The 15996-nt window shown below is 39.3% G+C and overlaps 1 protein-coding gene across 3 annotated transcripts in view; it reads right to left on the reverse strand.

Moving 5' to 3' along the window:
- PDSS2 (decaprenyl diphosphate synthase subunit 2) overlaps nucleotides 1-14482 on the reverse strand; it is a 121191-nt gene extending 106709 nt beyond the window's left edge. For all 3 annotated transcript variants that reach the window (XM_062624859.1, XM_062624868.1, XM_062624851.1), the window contains exon 1: nucleotides 13992-14482. In XM_062624859.1, the coding sequence (XP_062480843.1) occupies nucleotides 13992-14218 (227 nt within the window). In that variant the 5' untranslated portion in view covers nucleotides 14219-14482. The remainder of the gene's footprint in view (nucleotides 1-13991) is intronic.
- Nucleotides 14483-15996: the final 1514 nt, after the last annotated feature.

Below are 15996 nucleotides of genomic sequence, written 5' to 3' on the forward strand. Positions count from 1 at the left end.
AGACTTGCCAGCAGTTACATAGGCAGTATGAAGAACCCAGTCTGGCCCTCTTAAGTAAGGGGCTACCACTCTAACCACTGAACATCCAACGGGGGGTAGGTCTGTGTAAAAAAAAAGGTAGCCCAGAGTGCACACCACATTTGGCAGCTGAATTCCTCTAACTCAGTATCCTGCCCTCAACTGATACCAGAAATTAAAATATGAAAAAAAAATTAATTACAGGACAAACACTTTGCTCCCTAGCATTAGCTGCAGGCACTTAAATACGGTATTTTGGAAGATTATTAGCAAACCAAAAGTATTTAAAAAAAAAGCAGGGGGATTAAGGAGAGAAAGATTTTAAAAGCAACTGTTTCAGTGAAGTCTCTCCCGTAAGTTACTCTAAGAATGTTCTCACAAAAAAATCATTGCTTAAGGCAATTTCCCCTCTACTTTGATTTTGCTCTACAACTAGCCTCCAAGAAAATTCTTTGAGGTAATTAACACAATTAAAGGCACAATGATCAAAGCTAACTTAAAAAGAAAAAAAAAAAAAAGAAAGTTTAATGACTGAACTCTTTACCCTACTTTGTTTTATGAATGTATCTTTTATCGTAACTTAAGACACTACAAAATAAATTGCAGCTTGGCTGCAATAGCCACACAAGGGAAAACACAATTTAGGTTTGTTACTCCTTCTTATTCATAAATCAGTCTCAGGCTCAGTTTAAACACATGCCAAATATGACCTAAACGTATGACATCTTCAACAAGTAATCATATTTGAGAAGAGGAAAATAAGTATTGGTTCAACCCCCACAACCCATATGCAACCAATAAGGTTACCTTTTTACAATTGCATACAATTATATAAATGCATGAGATATAATCTAAGCAAGGGGAATACCTACTGAAATCATAATATGAAATTAACACCAGTAACTGTTGTAAAACTAAATGAGTCACTGATAGCTTCATATATGGAAATTTTGGAAACAACGGACAAAATACAGAGAGAGGTTTCGCAGAATCATAGTCATAGATTCTATGAAACCCGTCTCTGTACTGTGCCCCTCAACAACTTCATAAAGCAATATGTTTCAATGTGCCTTAATCTTTCTCTTCCAAAGCTGACAGGATGTTTCTGGTGATATCTTCTAATTGTCCAAGTTACTGCCTGAAATGCTGGACACAGACCAGAAATCAAAGGCAAAACAGCAGTTTTGTTCAATGGAGCAGCCTACAACAGCCCATGAGAGAATTATGCAGCAAATATTATCCTTCTCCACTGCTAACATAGTAAAAACTCCTCAGGGAAGAGCTTAACTCACCTGTAACTTAATTTAAAATTTAGAGATTTAAACCCCCAAGTAATTAATTAAAATAATCTAGATCTCTCATGAAAGAATAATTCATCATTCACAGGGGAGAGAAGAATTTAAAATTACTTGCATCAACAAATGATGACATTTTTGAGATAATCTAATGCAAAATTCCATTTTTAAATAAAATCACATCAGGTATGGAAACACAATAGGGTACCCACAGTTACACTTCCTTTTGCCATAATCAGCTGGCAGGTTTCTGCCTTTTGTGTCTCAGGAGTAAAAATAAATTAAAAAATATTCAATGGTTTGTGAAATCATAAAAATCATAAATAGGGAACTGAGAGCTTAAAACGAGGTTACCCTCTCTCTCTCTCTTTCCCTCCTCCTCTCTCTTTCTAGAACTAGACCAGCTCTGAAAGGTTTATTTAGCATTTGGGAAAGGAGGAAAGGATTTCTCATTCTTGGTATAGAAGTGTAAAATAAAATAAATCTCCAAATTACTCATAATAAGGCAAGGGTTAAGCATATATAACATTTAAGCATCTGCTGTCTTTAACAATACCTGTTTGGAGGCAGAAAACAAAACTTGCAACATCATTACTTCCATTTAAAAATCCTAACCAACAAAAAAACCCCAAACACTTCAGAAAATGCAAAACTACAAACTACACTCACTCTCAGTAACTAGCAACACCATTCACAGGTTTCATATGCTTGTATGACATTTTATAGTATGGCAACAATAATTCATGGAGATTTAAAATCTTAATATGGCCTCAATCTTCTTCAATGTACTTTCTTGCTTTCCTAATAATTATATTCATAAGGGCTTTTGTCTCCAGATTTAAGCCATGGCATACAAATCTTTAAAGCATAAAGATACTGGTTTATACAACAGAGACTTGCTTTCAGCTTTCTTTGAAAAATAGATTGAAAAATGTTTCATAAGGTCTAGTGACAGTAGTTGGTAAGCAGGTAAATTATTTGTAAGCTTAAACAGATTTTCTTCACATTCTTAGGACAATGCTACTACTTCTTAAGAACACTTGCTATTATGGTTCCTGTCTACCGCTATTTATCATAGCCAGAGAAAATGAGGATAAAGGCTTAAATGGCAGATTTCCTAAGGCATACCAGTGCGTACATGCTGCCCAAACTGCTCAGTAGATAGTATTTGTTTACACGCAGCTTCACTGCATGAGAACATGAAAACAGCTTTCAATATTTAATACCTACATGCACACCAAGGTAATCTGGAGCACTGGTACCACCCAGGGACAATATATTAATCCAGACTTGGTATTTCTAGCAAGTCAGTCACTTGGCAGTTACAATGGAAGAGGGAATGAGAGTGAAACAATTCTAGTTGTAAGACACCTCAACTTCAAGTTGCAATGCATGTTTAATTCTTAGCAATTATCTGAAAAAGGTTTTTTGGATAAATTAAATATTAGGAAGATGGGATATCTGAAAGAACACTGTGGACTAGTGACTGAGACCTGTCAAAATTAGAAATCAAGGCCCGCACATGAAAGCGCATTCAAAGGAGGTAACTGCATGCCCTAATCTTATAAAGCAGAACATCTGTTCAAGCAGAACAAGATATAACCCATCCCACTTCTGGGTCTACTTTGAATCTGACACAGCGCTATACTGTCAACCATTTACATTCATGCAGTTATTAGATATACACTGCGGTTGCAAGCTGATTTCTTACAATAGATATCCATACTCTCAGCAGGTCGTTGTGAGAGAAAGTGTAGAGAGCGAGCCTGCCTCACCACCCAGGTAGCTCCTCTCAGCTTGGAGCCCGGGGCGCACGGAAGATAGTGGAGGGATGCATGCACACCCATTGCAAATGTCATTTTTGCTCTGGGAAGTACCAACACCTCACACTGCAGGCTGGCATCCACCAATAATGCTATGCTCACATTCATTATAAAAAACAGCCTCTTGAAGTTTCATTCATAGTGTTCTGCTACTAGAACTTAATCATTCCCTGAGAAGCCCTGGTAAAAGACCTAAAAGATTCAAGGGAACTCCTAAAGTCTAAAAAGTAGAAAAGGAGAAGGTGAGTATTCAGTTAGTATTTTATTTGAAAATAAATTAAAACCAGGAAAACCTAACTTCAGCTCTTTCGAAGTGTCAAAGGAACAAGGATGGCCAAACCCTATACCCCTACTCAAACGCGCACTATATGTTAAGACATACGCTACAGATCCCTCCCCACCAAAAAATCCACAGGCAACAATACTAAGTGATCCTAAGTGATTCAAAAACAAACAAACAAGCCTCTGTTTCTGTTGCTATAAAATAACACATAATACTCTTTTTTTTCCTCTGATGTCATCTTTGTAACATTATTTTGGAATTTGATTATTTTAAAACTTGGTTGCTATGACAATATAGTCATTACATGGATTCAGTTTCTACTTTCCAACTGGCAAGACTATTTGTTTCAGTTTTATGAAGTTGTATTATGAACAAAACCCACAAAATATACTGTAAATTCTAATAGGAGAAACTCTAAGGCCTTCAATTCCTTGAATAAACATGCACCAGAAGAAGCGCTTCCCCCCAGTTACCCTAAAGGTCTCTGTTACTTGAGCTTCCTCAAATCTTCTGAGCCTTATTTCTGAAAACAGCCTTTTCACATTATTACTCCTACTGATAGATGACAACTGATTTCTGGCAGAGCCTTTCAATAACTCCCATACTATATAAATTTACAAATAGCACCAAATTCTTCACGTGTACAATAAAACATGGAGTATACATCCTCCCCAGTATTTCAGGCTTTAATAATCAGGGACCAAGAATGGATGACTATTTGATCTCTCGGCCCTTTACGCTTCAACCTCACCTCCACAAGGCAACACACACGTTTTTCCTGTAGATTAATTTTTAATTACTGAAATATATCATACCAGACGGATTCACATTCAGAAGTTGACTTCTAAAAGAATATGAACCTCATAATGTAGCATTAACATCACTGAAATCTTTTTAAAGTATGCACACAGTATATCTTCATCTTCACAAACCACATTAAATGAAAAGCAGTTGGGAATTAGAGACAGAAAGGCTACTGGGATAAAAACTTTCCCCTGCATCACAAAGTGCACAGAAACTACACTGACATATCACAGAAAAACACAGTCTGAGAGTTTAAGACTGATTTAACACAAACACAGTGCATCGGGGGGGGTGTGGGGGGTGTGAAGGGGGAATCACTAATGAACATATATGCTAGCACAATAATTTTTCAGATGTGCAGAAGAGATGATTTTCCACTTGTCATCACAAAGCCTTGCCTTGTGTATCTGGCCTAACAAGTATTCCATTTAGTTTATAACAACTTGAACTTTCTGTTAAGTCTGATTAAAAGCAGTCTTACCTAATCAACTAATTATGGTGCTTCTGCTACTGGCTAATCATTCAGATGACAACCAGACACAAAGTGTTTTGGCATGGAGCATTACCCTCAAATTGCCTTAATCAGGACTACATAATCACAGTATGGGCCTACACAGGCACATCCTATTACAGACCCAGACCGACTTTGTGATTGAAATACAGAATTTTTCTTCTGTTTGTTTTTTTTTTCCCCCTTGGTTTTTGTTTGGTTTTGGTGGTTTTTTTGTTGTTGTTGTTTTTTGGTTTTTTTTTCTAAAAAGGTGCAATATGTAAACCATTTCAAGGACCAGTGACAACAAATAGATGTACTAACCCTTTGATTATGATTATTTTGTGGGGTGTGCCGGACAGGCAGTTAATGAAAAAGATAGCGGTCATTCCAGCAAATTTGAACCATGAGTGTGAAGATTAAAGAGAAAAAAAAAACAAAACCAAAATCCAACAAACCAAACCAAAAGTTGTTACAGGGAATGATTTTTTTTAGAGTTCAAGTTCCATAAAATTAATTCATTTTCAGCATACTCAGTGGCATCTATCAAGCCAATCAATTCATGGTTAAAGGACTGCTCAAGTAACCAGCAATAAAAAATAATATCTGCTTGATTTTGAAGAAAGCTCCTTCTAAAAGGAGCACTTTCGGAAACAAATCTGAGGCAAAGGCTATGGAGTTTGCTTGTTCATGTTTTTTAACTAGAAAAGTAAAGCTAAATCACTAGTTCCTAGGTACGACTTCTTTCCCTAAGTGGAAGAAGAAAAGGGGAACAAAACAAACTAGATGCTTACCATACACTTCTATTAAGAAACAGAAGGCCTGCCTTTGTTTTACCCCAAAATGGAAAAGCAGCTATGGAAAAGAACCAACTAGTGCTATTTTGAAGAAACAAACTGGAGTAATGAGAAAGCAAAATGGAAACAACCATTACTTCCCATTTAAGTGGAAAAGAAATGAGAAAGTTGAACGAAAAAGCTGGAACCCTGATGATTCTTTAGGAATAGCTGAGGATTGAAGAAAATATGACTGTGGCTTACCTGAAGAACCTCAAGAAGGCTGAACAGGTCCTAGAGTTTATCAGCTAAGTAAAGTATTGAGGCAAATTTCTAAGACCATCATATCATTAGAAGTAAAATCTCGAGCATGTGTTTGATAAAAGCTCACATATAATGAGTCTTACCAGTTTTCCTACATGATCAGTTTTTCTTTCCTTAAATGAATCTCTCATGCAGCAGGAAAAAATAAAAAATACTTAGCTAAAGTGATTGTCAATGCCAAAGAACTGGCAGGGACAATTCAAGGGCAGCAAAGCAGCTGCTACAGATTTTAAACAATTTTTGTAATTTTTAAATTCATGGTGTTCCTTCAGTCTGTCAGGTTTGTCTCTAGCAGAAGTTCCTTTAGGGCAAGCACTGCAGATAGTCTGCCTACCCTGAGGGTAAATAAGACACTCAGATGTGGGGTAAAGATATTAATAATTTAAGCCAATGGTCTGTCACCCCTAGGAAAAAGCAGTAGTGCAAGTATAGAAACAGCTAACTCCAGAGCTTACCTTTGTCCTTTGTGAACTTTGTATTTTCTGAATAGATTTACAAAGCGTTGTAGTGTTACCCATGGTTGTTGAAGGAGCTCTGAAAATGCTCATGGAAACTTGTTAATGGGGTCTCCTGCCACTGCCAGGGCCTCCAACACCAGCAGATGCATCAACTGGGGAGGCAGTATCAACCATAAAGTTGGAGGAGAGAGTAAGCAGGGGAGAACACATTTTGTAAGCTATAAAATACAGACCTCAGAAAGAGTAAAACCCCTAGGAAAGGTACTTTTTCCATTATTCTTGTAAGTAAACTTACCATAGATAAATAGAAGATTCACTGAGTGAAAACTGTTGCCAGTGACGCAAACATGAATTTTGATTACTCTTTGATGTTACCTCTCGTTTGCGCTTTATATAAAGCCATACTTGGTAACCCTCTTCTGGGTTACAAAAAGAATTATTTTGAAACTATTTCTACACATTCAGTACTCTTTTCCTGTACAGAGCAAACATTGACATAACAGTCAGTCACTGGTACATTAAACTTGGTATTTGATATTCACATTCATTGCCAATCAATTGTATTTGAAAGCAGGAAAGAACAGATGTGAACTTTACATATTACCTTTATTTTAAAAAAGGCTTAGTCTTCTGTGTGCCTAAAGTTAAACCAAATTTTCCCTAGGTGTGGTATACTATGTTCTTAGAAGAGTGACTGGCAGTTGGATCTGTTCATTACACATTCAGTTTTTTGCATGCTTGAAACACAAGCTTAAGAAATTCCAAGAGATCTTTCATTTAATCAGGATGAGTTGTACATGAAATTCTGCTGAAATCTTCATACTCATGTTCCTTATAAGAAACACTAGAAATTATCAATATCAAGACAGCATATTAGTTTTCATTGTGAATAATACTATCAGAAAAACCCAAATAGCATCATCACTTACTGAATACGGTTCACCTACTGAGACCACCATATACGCTGAAATAAAACATTCCTCATAAACACAGAAACCTGGATTCAACATAGATGCTTAAAAGGCAATCACTGCAAAAAACAATTATTCAAATGCAAGATAATTTAATTTGCAGCCTAGCTTTAGCACATCCATACTGCAGATTTATTACTCGATCCTACTTTGCTTATGGTGACAAAATATTCAGCAAAACTGGGTATTGTACCATACAACCAAACAACCTTTGCATAAATTCTTCCACACAAATACTACCAGTAAATGACAAGAACTCAGCACCACTACAGCTGAAAACTAGCTGTTTACTCAGCAGTTCAGCCTCTCCCAACCCAGGATCATGTCAATGGCTTGGCTGTCTTGTCTTCTTGAGCTTGAGTTTACTAATCAGGGGTAGGGAGAAGGAAAGATAAAAAAGGAAGGGGAAAAAAAGCACCAAACTTAAACACTTTTTTACTCCTTCAGAATGTCTTCATCACTATATTACAGTTTGCCCACTACAAGGGTATCAGTGGGCATCAAAGAGGAAGGCTACTACAACTTAAGACTGTCAGCTTATCTTGCTCAGAATACTATTGTATACATGTCAGACTTTTCAGCTTAGGTTCCCAATTGTTTTTTTAATATTATACACACACACACACACGACTGCTCACATACTTTACCTTCAAGAATGAGAATCTCACTGCCAAACTCAACAAAAACGAAATGTTTTCTTAAAAAAAAAAAAAAAAGTTAAGGCCCCTTAAATGTGAACTGTGAAGCTCAAGCCCAAGTGTAAAATTTTGGTATGACTCTCATCTTCTGGAGCCTAGTGACAGCTGTTCAAAAGAGCAGTAATAACTGGCAGAGATGAGCATTTAAGTATATGAAAGTAGTGTTGCTGGTGGAGAAAATTAATAAAAAACATATAGGAATGGAACTTTTGCAGGAAGAGAAACAAAAAACTAAATTTGAGCTAAAGAACAATCCCATTCCACCTTACTACAGTGTACAGTATGAGTGTGACCTACAAAAATGGATTCTCTTTCCCTTAACTGTACAAGTCTATACAGAGTGACGGCTAACTGAAGACCAGTGACAGCTACAGGTACAAGGAAGACCATGGAAAGAATGAGATATAGAAGGAAATTTTTCAGTCTGTATATGAACATATGATGGTTTAATTTCTTCCATGTTTTTTAACCTTCAAAAGTTAACTTCTATGATACCTCTTTGAAGAATTTGTCAGTTCATTCAGCCAAAATCCAGAAGAAACTGATTTTTGATGTCTAAGAATGGTTTACTTGATGGTGAGTATGGTAATAGGGCAAGTTTCTGCACAGGGTGAATCAATACAAGAATTTAACTCCAATGCTTCAACTGTCTCTCTCCTGAAAGCATCCCTGTTTCCATCAGCCATATAGAATGCTTTCCAGGACAAACGCAAACTTCCTAGAACCACCAGTATTTCAGTAATTTTGCAAATAATTTCAAACATATCAAGCAGAAAAAAATGTTTCTGTGTTTCTGGCATCACGACTAAGACTTTTTGCAGACGTCCCCTGCATGCTAGCTTAGGTGTCCTGTGTTTCCATGAAGTCCAACAGATCTCTGGGGTAAACATAGGAAGTGACACAACTGCTGCTGCATACCTAATGTCACAGGCATTCTGACCACAACTACAAAAAAAAAAAAAAAAAAAGAAAAAGAAAAAAATCACATCTCTCTACCACAAAAATATTTTGTACAAAGTGTTACAGCAAGCTGGAAAAAAATAGTAAAATTTAGTGAATGCAAATGTGTTTCAACTTCTGATCCAGCAACAGCAGGAAAGGGCCTTTATGCCCCCAAGGTCCATTACAGATTGAGCAACTCAGTAAAACTTAAAAGACTGTAGTAAGTTTTTGGTTTAGAAGCTGTAAATTGACCAGACCCCCTGCTTGTCAACTTGCATATCCAGCCGCTGGCTGTTCTCAGAGAAAGTTACCTCATCAGCCACTACCAAGTAAACAAACACATTTTTCTAGCCCAGGAAAAAAAAATAATTGATTAACATTTGAAACAAGGGTCTAAAAAGCTATTCACAGTCAGTCACAGCACCTACAGTTATAAAAAATTATAGCTTTAAGGCCACCATTCTGTTAAGACAAAATATAAATTGGCAACAGTAATTCTATCAACAGCAGGTTGGAACAAATCCCTAGGTCTGCACTGAATCAGTCATCCACATAGGAGGGTAAATGCATGCCGCATCTGAAGTTACAAGATACATGTTACTGAAATGAGCCATCTCAAGCTGGCAGAGAAACAGAACTATCAGGAAACCAATGTTATCAGTCATTATAACTGAAAAGCATGTAATCTTGAACCAATTCTGGACTACATTTTATGTTTGGTGCTTAAAATGGCTAGAGATCTACATGGAGAGGGCTACAATGGAACAAAACCTGGTCTATCGAGGCTTTTTATTTCTGTAATAATCCAGGAAAACCATAACTAAGTCTACGTAAGCATTTCCTACCAACAAACAATTCTGACAGAACTAAAATGTAATCATTCCTCTCACATGCTAATGACAGAATGGCTAGAGCTAAATGGTATCCCATAATAATTTTGCGTGTATGAAGTGCTCCATTTCATTTAGTGATATTATAAAAATGATGCATTGGCCGTAACATTTACTGTTTACAATCTGCAGCAAGCTATACCCTCCTCAAGGGAGATTAAATAATCAAGAAAATGTTATACACACTATGTATTCAAGAAAAGTAGATCGCTGTGCCAATTACAGATTCTTTCCTACATTAAGAAAGATGTATGCTAGCCTAGAAAGGAGGAGGGAAGAGAAGGGAGGAGAGGAGACTGGAGATCTGTTTGCTTCCCAGCTGAAAAGAGGTCATATGTTCATGTGGTGAAAAGTTTTCCTTCAGTCCAACAAAGCTTGAAGAGTAAAAAAATTTAAATAGTAGTTTTGAGGAGCTGCTAAAAACACATCATTATAGGGAAGGAAAACTGAAAGCTCTGAAGAACCAACGCAGTGACTCACAGGACTAAAAACATAAAGATCCAGAAGCAGTTAGATTGCAATTTTATTTCCAGAGTATCCATTACAGGCTAATACTTCAATGATAGCATTTGTTTAAATTATTCTTTATTAATATTGCTATGCACCACTTACCATTCAAAGATCACACTGATCGATACAGGCTGTAATGAATGAAGTGTCACACCTCTACAAAACAGATGCTACATTATTCGTTTTACAGATAAGTAAATGCAACAAAGAAAAATTAAGTGACTTGCCCTAGTCAGAGAGCCAAAAGCACAGCTGTGAATATAATCCAGATACCACAGCTCCCAGTGATGTGCTAAACACTAGACATTAGCTTTTCTAAAACGAAATGTAACATTTCCTTCACATTTCATCCTCTTACAAGTCTGGCAAAGCTAGTTCTAAGGATGTGCATTTCATGTGGCTGACACTTCAGAAATCAAAAATTTAAAAATAATAAAAATAAAAGAAAGATAAACTTGACTTCACTGCACAGATTACAGAACTCCCAAATTCCTCACTGTAGGGCTCAGTTACCCATCTCTGCCCTCCCAAGAGCAGTCAGCAATAGCTCACAGATTTAATGCTGCAGGCCAGGAACAGGCTTGCTAGGAGGTATCAGGATCGCACATCATCCCAGAGGAATACCTGCTGCAGTCCTGACTCATGGCAGGCACTTACACCCAGGAACTGCCACCGCCACATCCAAACAAGAGGAAGAAATGGATGGGATCATCAGAGAAATGTATACTGCCCCAACAGCTGTTTGTCTACCTGTCCTGTCTCACAGTTACCTTCAAGCCGCCGTCTTTAAGTCAGCACAAGTCTATGTGTTGCAACAGCCTAGTGACCCAAAGGTCAGCAAAAGGTTAAAAATGCTCATCAGTACTCCTATTACAATAAAGGCTTTCAGTGTGGTAGCAATTATGCCTTATTCTGTCTCAGCTCAGAACCTGTTCTGTGCAGATAAAGCAGAGGGGTTTTTACCAATGCTTTTTGGTTTTTACCCTAATGGTCTGAGGAAGACTTCAAAGGCTAGCAAAGCATTTAGACACAAAAAACACTGATGACAAAATGCCACCAGTCAAAGAAAGTTAAAACAAAAATTAGCATCGCTTAGAGATGACAGCAAGCACTCATAATTTGATTGTCACCACTTACAACCTCAAAAATAAATGAATAGAAACTTGAGAAACAGCACGTGTAATTAATCAAATTTACTGCACAGATTTTTCAGATGTTCTCAAACAGAAAATCTCCTTAAGTGTTGGAGCACTTAATACTGACATATACAGTACTTATGCATTCACAGTCTGAAAGGTTAGAGTTGCAGAGCATACCAATCACTTCAGTTTTAAAATAAATAAATAAATCACCAAAAAACATATTTCAGATACCCACACCTTAAAGCATTTTTCTGAACAAGAAACCTCTGCTACTTGATAAGGAAGGGTAGTGAGGCAGAGATTGAAAAATCAAGACCTGTTTCCCAAGCTGCTATAGTAAGTCAGAGCATAGATCTCAGACCTACAACTAAAATCAATCCCATTTACAGTCAAACATACAACAGTCAAATTTCAGAAAGAGGTTAAAATTATTAAGAAAGGACAAGGTCAAAATTCACTTCATTGCAAAATCATACCGTGAATGAAGGTGAGATACAATTTGTGCATTGCAACAGGTGTAGTAAAACTTGCCAGCAAGAAATTAACTCTTCTTATAATACAAATGTAATTTGTATTGTACAAATGTACATTGTAAATTATCAATGTAAATATACAAAAATACAATGTAAATACACTGTAAATACAAATGTACATTGAAAATGCATCTACAACGAAGCCTTTCCATGTTTTCATCTGGCTTCACTGGTATTTCTAAAACAAGGGCATGCAGTTTCAGTGAGTAAATAATGACTTCTGTTTCCAACACAACACAATCAGGTTTGCAGTGTACTTTGAAGCATGTATGAATTTAAAAAAAACTAACAGACTCAGTCCTGCTGACCCTGTGTATGACTATTCCTAGAAGTGTTCCACAAGAAGCAAGCTTACAGAATTAAGCCTGAAGCAGTCCACTTAAAACAAGCCACACATCACAGCTCCACCACAAAACCTCCAACCATGCCCCAAAATACTCCATTTAAACTTAATTTACAAATAAGCCAGTAACTGATACACACTGAACATACTCTTTAAAGCTGTAGGTCTCTATGATACTTCCACAACTACAGTGGAAGCTCAAGAGCCCAAATATATTGCACTTAGGTCCTCCTATTCCCTACTTTCTATCAGCTGACCTTAAAGTGGGACCCAAAGGCAGAAAAACCCCTATTACCCCTCCTCTTAAAAAGGAAAACCAAAAATCTTTGCTAAGCTTATCATAATATCACAACCTTAATTAATATACAATTCAACAAAATCCCCTCCAAAACCATTTTTAAAGCTAGGTATTTTCCATTTTTATGAATAAGTTGATTTGTTTCTCCATAAAAGTCTACTTAAAGCCAGGATCTAAATCCCTCTCCCCCCAAATAATGCTTCTTTTAAAAGCTATGTTTGCCCCCTGTACTCCTTTTGTTCACTTAAGACAACAAAATCTAGAGAGCTTCAAAAACAAATCTTGTTTTTACATCATTAGACCATAACTCTCAAGCCAACAAGGACCACTATACAGTTAGAATTTTTATTCCTTTAAAGAAAAGCAGAACGTTTGTTTTGAATATATGTTAATTTCTGTTTTACACCAATTCAGAAATACTGTGCGTATCAAATGTGGGTTCCATTAACATTGTTGTATTTGTGGTTACAGCAAAACCAGTTCTATCAAACAAAAAACATCCCCCAGAAAAACCCAATGACCCTGGAAAAGGGCTTTTTTTTTTTTTTCTTAATTTTGTTAAGCCTCTGGCATTTTACTATTAAAAAAAAAAATCACCAATGCTAATCAGTTCTTGTTTTACAGTCAAAGAAAACACTGCCAAGCAATCCCAACTCCTGCTTACTGGCAGGAATGCAAGTCTTCCATCAGTTTGCCTTAAAAATGAAAGGGTGGATGACCAGCTTAGCAACCCTAAAAATCTCAACAATATACAAAACCTCACAGCTCCCAGCTGGGTGTTCCAAAACAGACAATGTTTTCTAAAGCCCTTAGTAACCAAAGTACACAGTTCAGAGCAGTGTCATTTTCAGCTTTTAGGTTGATTAGCTCTGCCGGGCTTTCTTCCACGATTTCATTGCAATACAGTTTTAATATGAAGAAATATATAACTGTTAATGAGACATACTCTGTTATTTAGGGATTATTTGCCTTTGTACATCGCGTAGGGAAACTCATTCGCTGCACCTGGCATTACAATGCAGTAACTCCCGAGTGACAAAGCGTAACGGAAGGGAAAACCTGTTGCGGGAAGCAAACGAAGGCCCTGACGGGGAGCGATGACCACCGCGCAGAACCCCACGGCTCACGGCCGGGCTACCCAAGGGACACACCAGTTATAGCACCGGCGCGGCCGCTCTGGGGAACCCACCCGGCCGCTCGCGGGCCCGTGAAACGATGCCGAGCACCGAAACCGCCCCGGGCCCCCGCTCCTGACAACCAACCAAGCTCAAAACTTCCCAAAAGTTTTGAGGCGACTCCGGAGGGCTGCCGGCGGATTCCATGGGCCCCATCGCCCCGAACCCCACAGCCGGCGGGGCGGTGGACTGCCTTCCCCGCCGGACCGGGCGCTTACCGGGCCGTGTCGAGTAGCGGATGTTTGGTGCCCACCAGCTTGCGGACCTGCATGGCGATGTTGCTGAGCTCGTCACTCAGCAGGCATCGCAAACTCATGAAAGACGTCGGGTACCCCACGATCTTCTCGGCCTCCGACACCACCTGGCTCCAGGGTGGGCCGCCCGACGCCAGACCCCGCAGGCAGCCTGGGCCGCGGCCTCCGCGCCGCAGCAAGGCGCCCCACATTCCCCCCACCGTCCCGGGGAGGCTCCCGGCGCCGGCTCCTCTCTCCTGTTATTCGCCCCGGAAGGGCCCCGCACAACAGTCAGCCGCGAACAAGTCCCCCTCCTCGCTCGCTGCGGCCAGAGGAGAACGCCACCGCACCCGCCGTCAGCGGTCGGCTGAGCCCCGGACGGCGAAACCCCACGGCAGCCGCGCTGCCGGCCCGTATTCCCCCCAGACTGTGCGGCAGCGGCCGGAGAGGGCTCATTGTACCCTGGGGGCAGCCATCTTGGGCGTCGCAAAAACACGCCAGGCCGTAAAGCGACGGTGAGGAGGTACTCTCTTCCCGCTGTCACCCGGCTTCGTTGCCGGGTGTCGGTGGTGGGTTTGGGGGTGCTGGGTGAGGGTGGTGAGCCTCTGGGAAAGGAGCTGTAGTACCTTTAGGGTTTGTCTGCCCTTTTTTTCCATCTTTAGCTCTTGCACTGGGTAAAGCGCTGCTGTCTCTAATCCCTGTTGTGCTTGTCGCTTTCCAGAGCAGCGTGTGCTGGCCGGCCATGGCAGAGGGCCCAGCTGGAGGGGGAGCATTGCCCGCCCTGGACCAGGGCTCTTTGCTGGCAGGGGGTGCCTCACAGAAAGGAACGTACTCTGCGCTGCGGCTGTCGCTGCAGAGACCAACTTCACACAGAAAGTTTGCAACATGCAGCTTCTAGCTACACAGTCATGCTTCCTATTTTCGTAATTGCAGTGTACGGGCAGTCTTTTTTTGTCCTTTGCCATAGCTGTTTGGGATAAAGCACCAGCAGTCCTTGCTTACCACATGCCCTGCCCTTCCTTGTACTTCTGTCTTATGGTACTCTTCTGTGACACAGCTGAGGGGTTTATGAGCAGCCTCCTTGTGAGCTGAGGAGATACACACATACACAGTACACACACAGTATGCTAGAGATAACTTGCAGCCAAATGGTTAAAAAGTGACAATTTTGAGAACCCAGCTGAAGACTTCTGGGTTCTGCAATTCTGCAGTGTGGTCTACGGGATCTCATGTAGTCTTTCATTTATTCTGGGCATACCCATCACTGATGCCTTTTTGCAGCTACATGCACCCAAAGATTTTGTGAATTCAGAAAATGGATTTTCTATACCCCAGAGGAGGAAAAATCACTGACCATCTTCAGAAATTGGATTTATGTGACTTCCTCAATTCCACAAATACTCCAGCAAGAATGTGATCTGTTGGGTCTTTACGAACACTTTCATCCATTCCTCCTGTAACTTCTAGGCTTTGTTGCAATGAATCAGGCAGAATTCTGATGAGAAAATAGTCCCATTGGCTAGATTCTTGGGAAAATGATGGTGTTACACTTCTTACTTTTACAAAGACAAAATACCTGTCATTTAATTTTGTTTGTATTATTCCACATGATTAAAAAGTTACATTGGAGTATACTGTTAAAGAAAGTGCAAATAGAAAACAACTCCATTACAAAGAAAGATGATGAAGTGAAGTCCCAGAAAGCGCAAATAACTCTTGAAGTTACAAGGGGGAAGCTGCTAAAAGGAACATCCGTACCTGTTTCCCATGACAATGGTAAGGTATTTATTGTTCTTTTGCCTGAGATGACTCAAAATGGGCACCAAAGTTGTAAAAGTTACTGTCCTAGGGAAGGGGGTTTGACTGTCAAGTCAACAACAGCTGTACATGCCCATGGCATCTCATAAGCAACTTCTCGCAAACTGAAGAATGATAAAAATGGAATGGAGAGAACTTGCAAAACCTGGAAAGATGGCAGGAGCTCTAAGGT

Source organism: Pezoporus occidentalis, unplaced genomic scaffold (assembly GCF_034315485.1).
Source record: "Pezoporus occidentalis ecotype Australia unplaced genomic scaffold, CSIRO_AGI_Poc_V1 ctg109, whole genome shotgun sequence".
Lineage (NCBI taxonomy): Eukaryota > Metazoa > Chordata > Aves > Psittaciformes > Psittacidae > Pezoporus > Pezoporus occidentalis.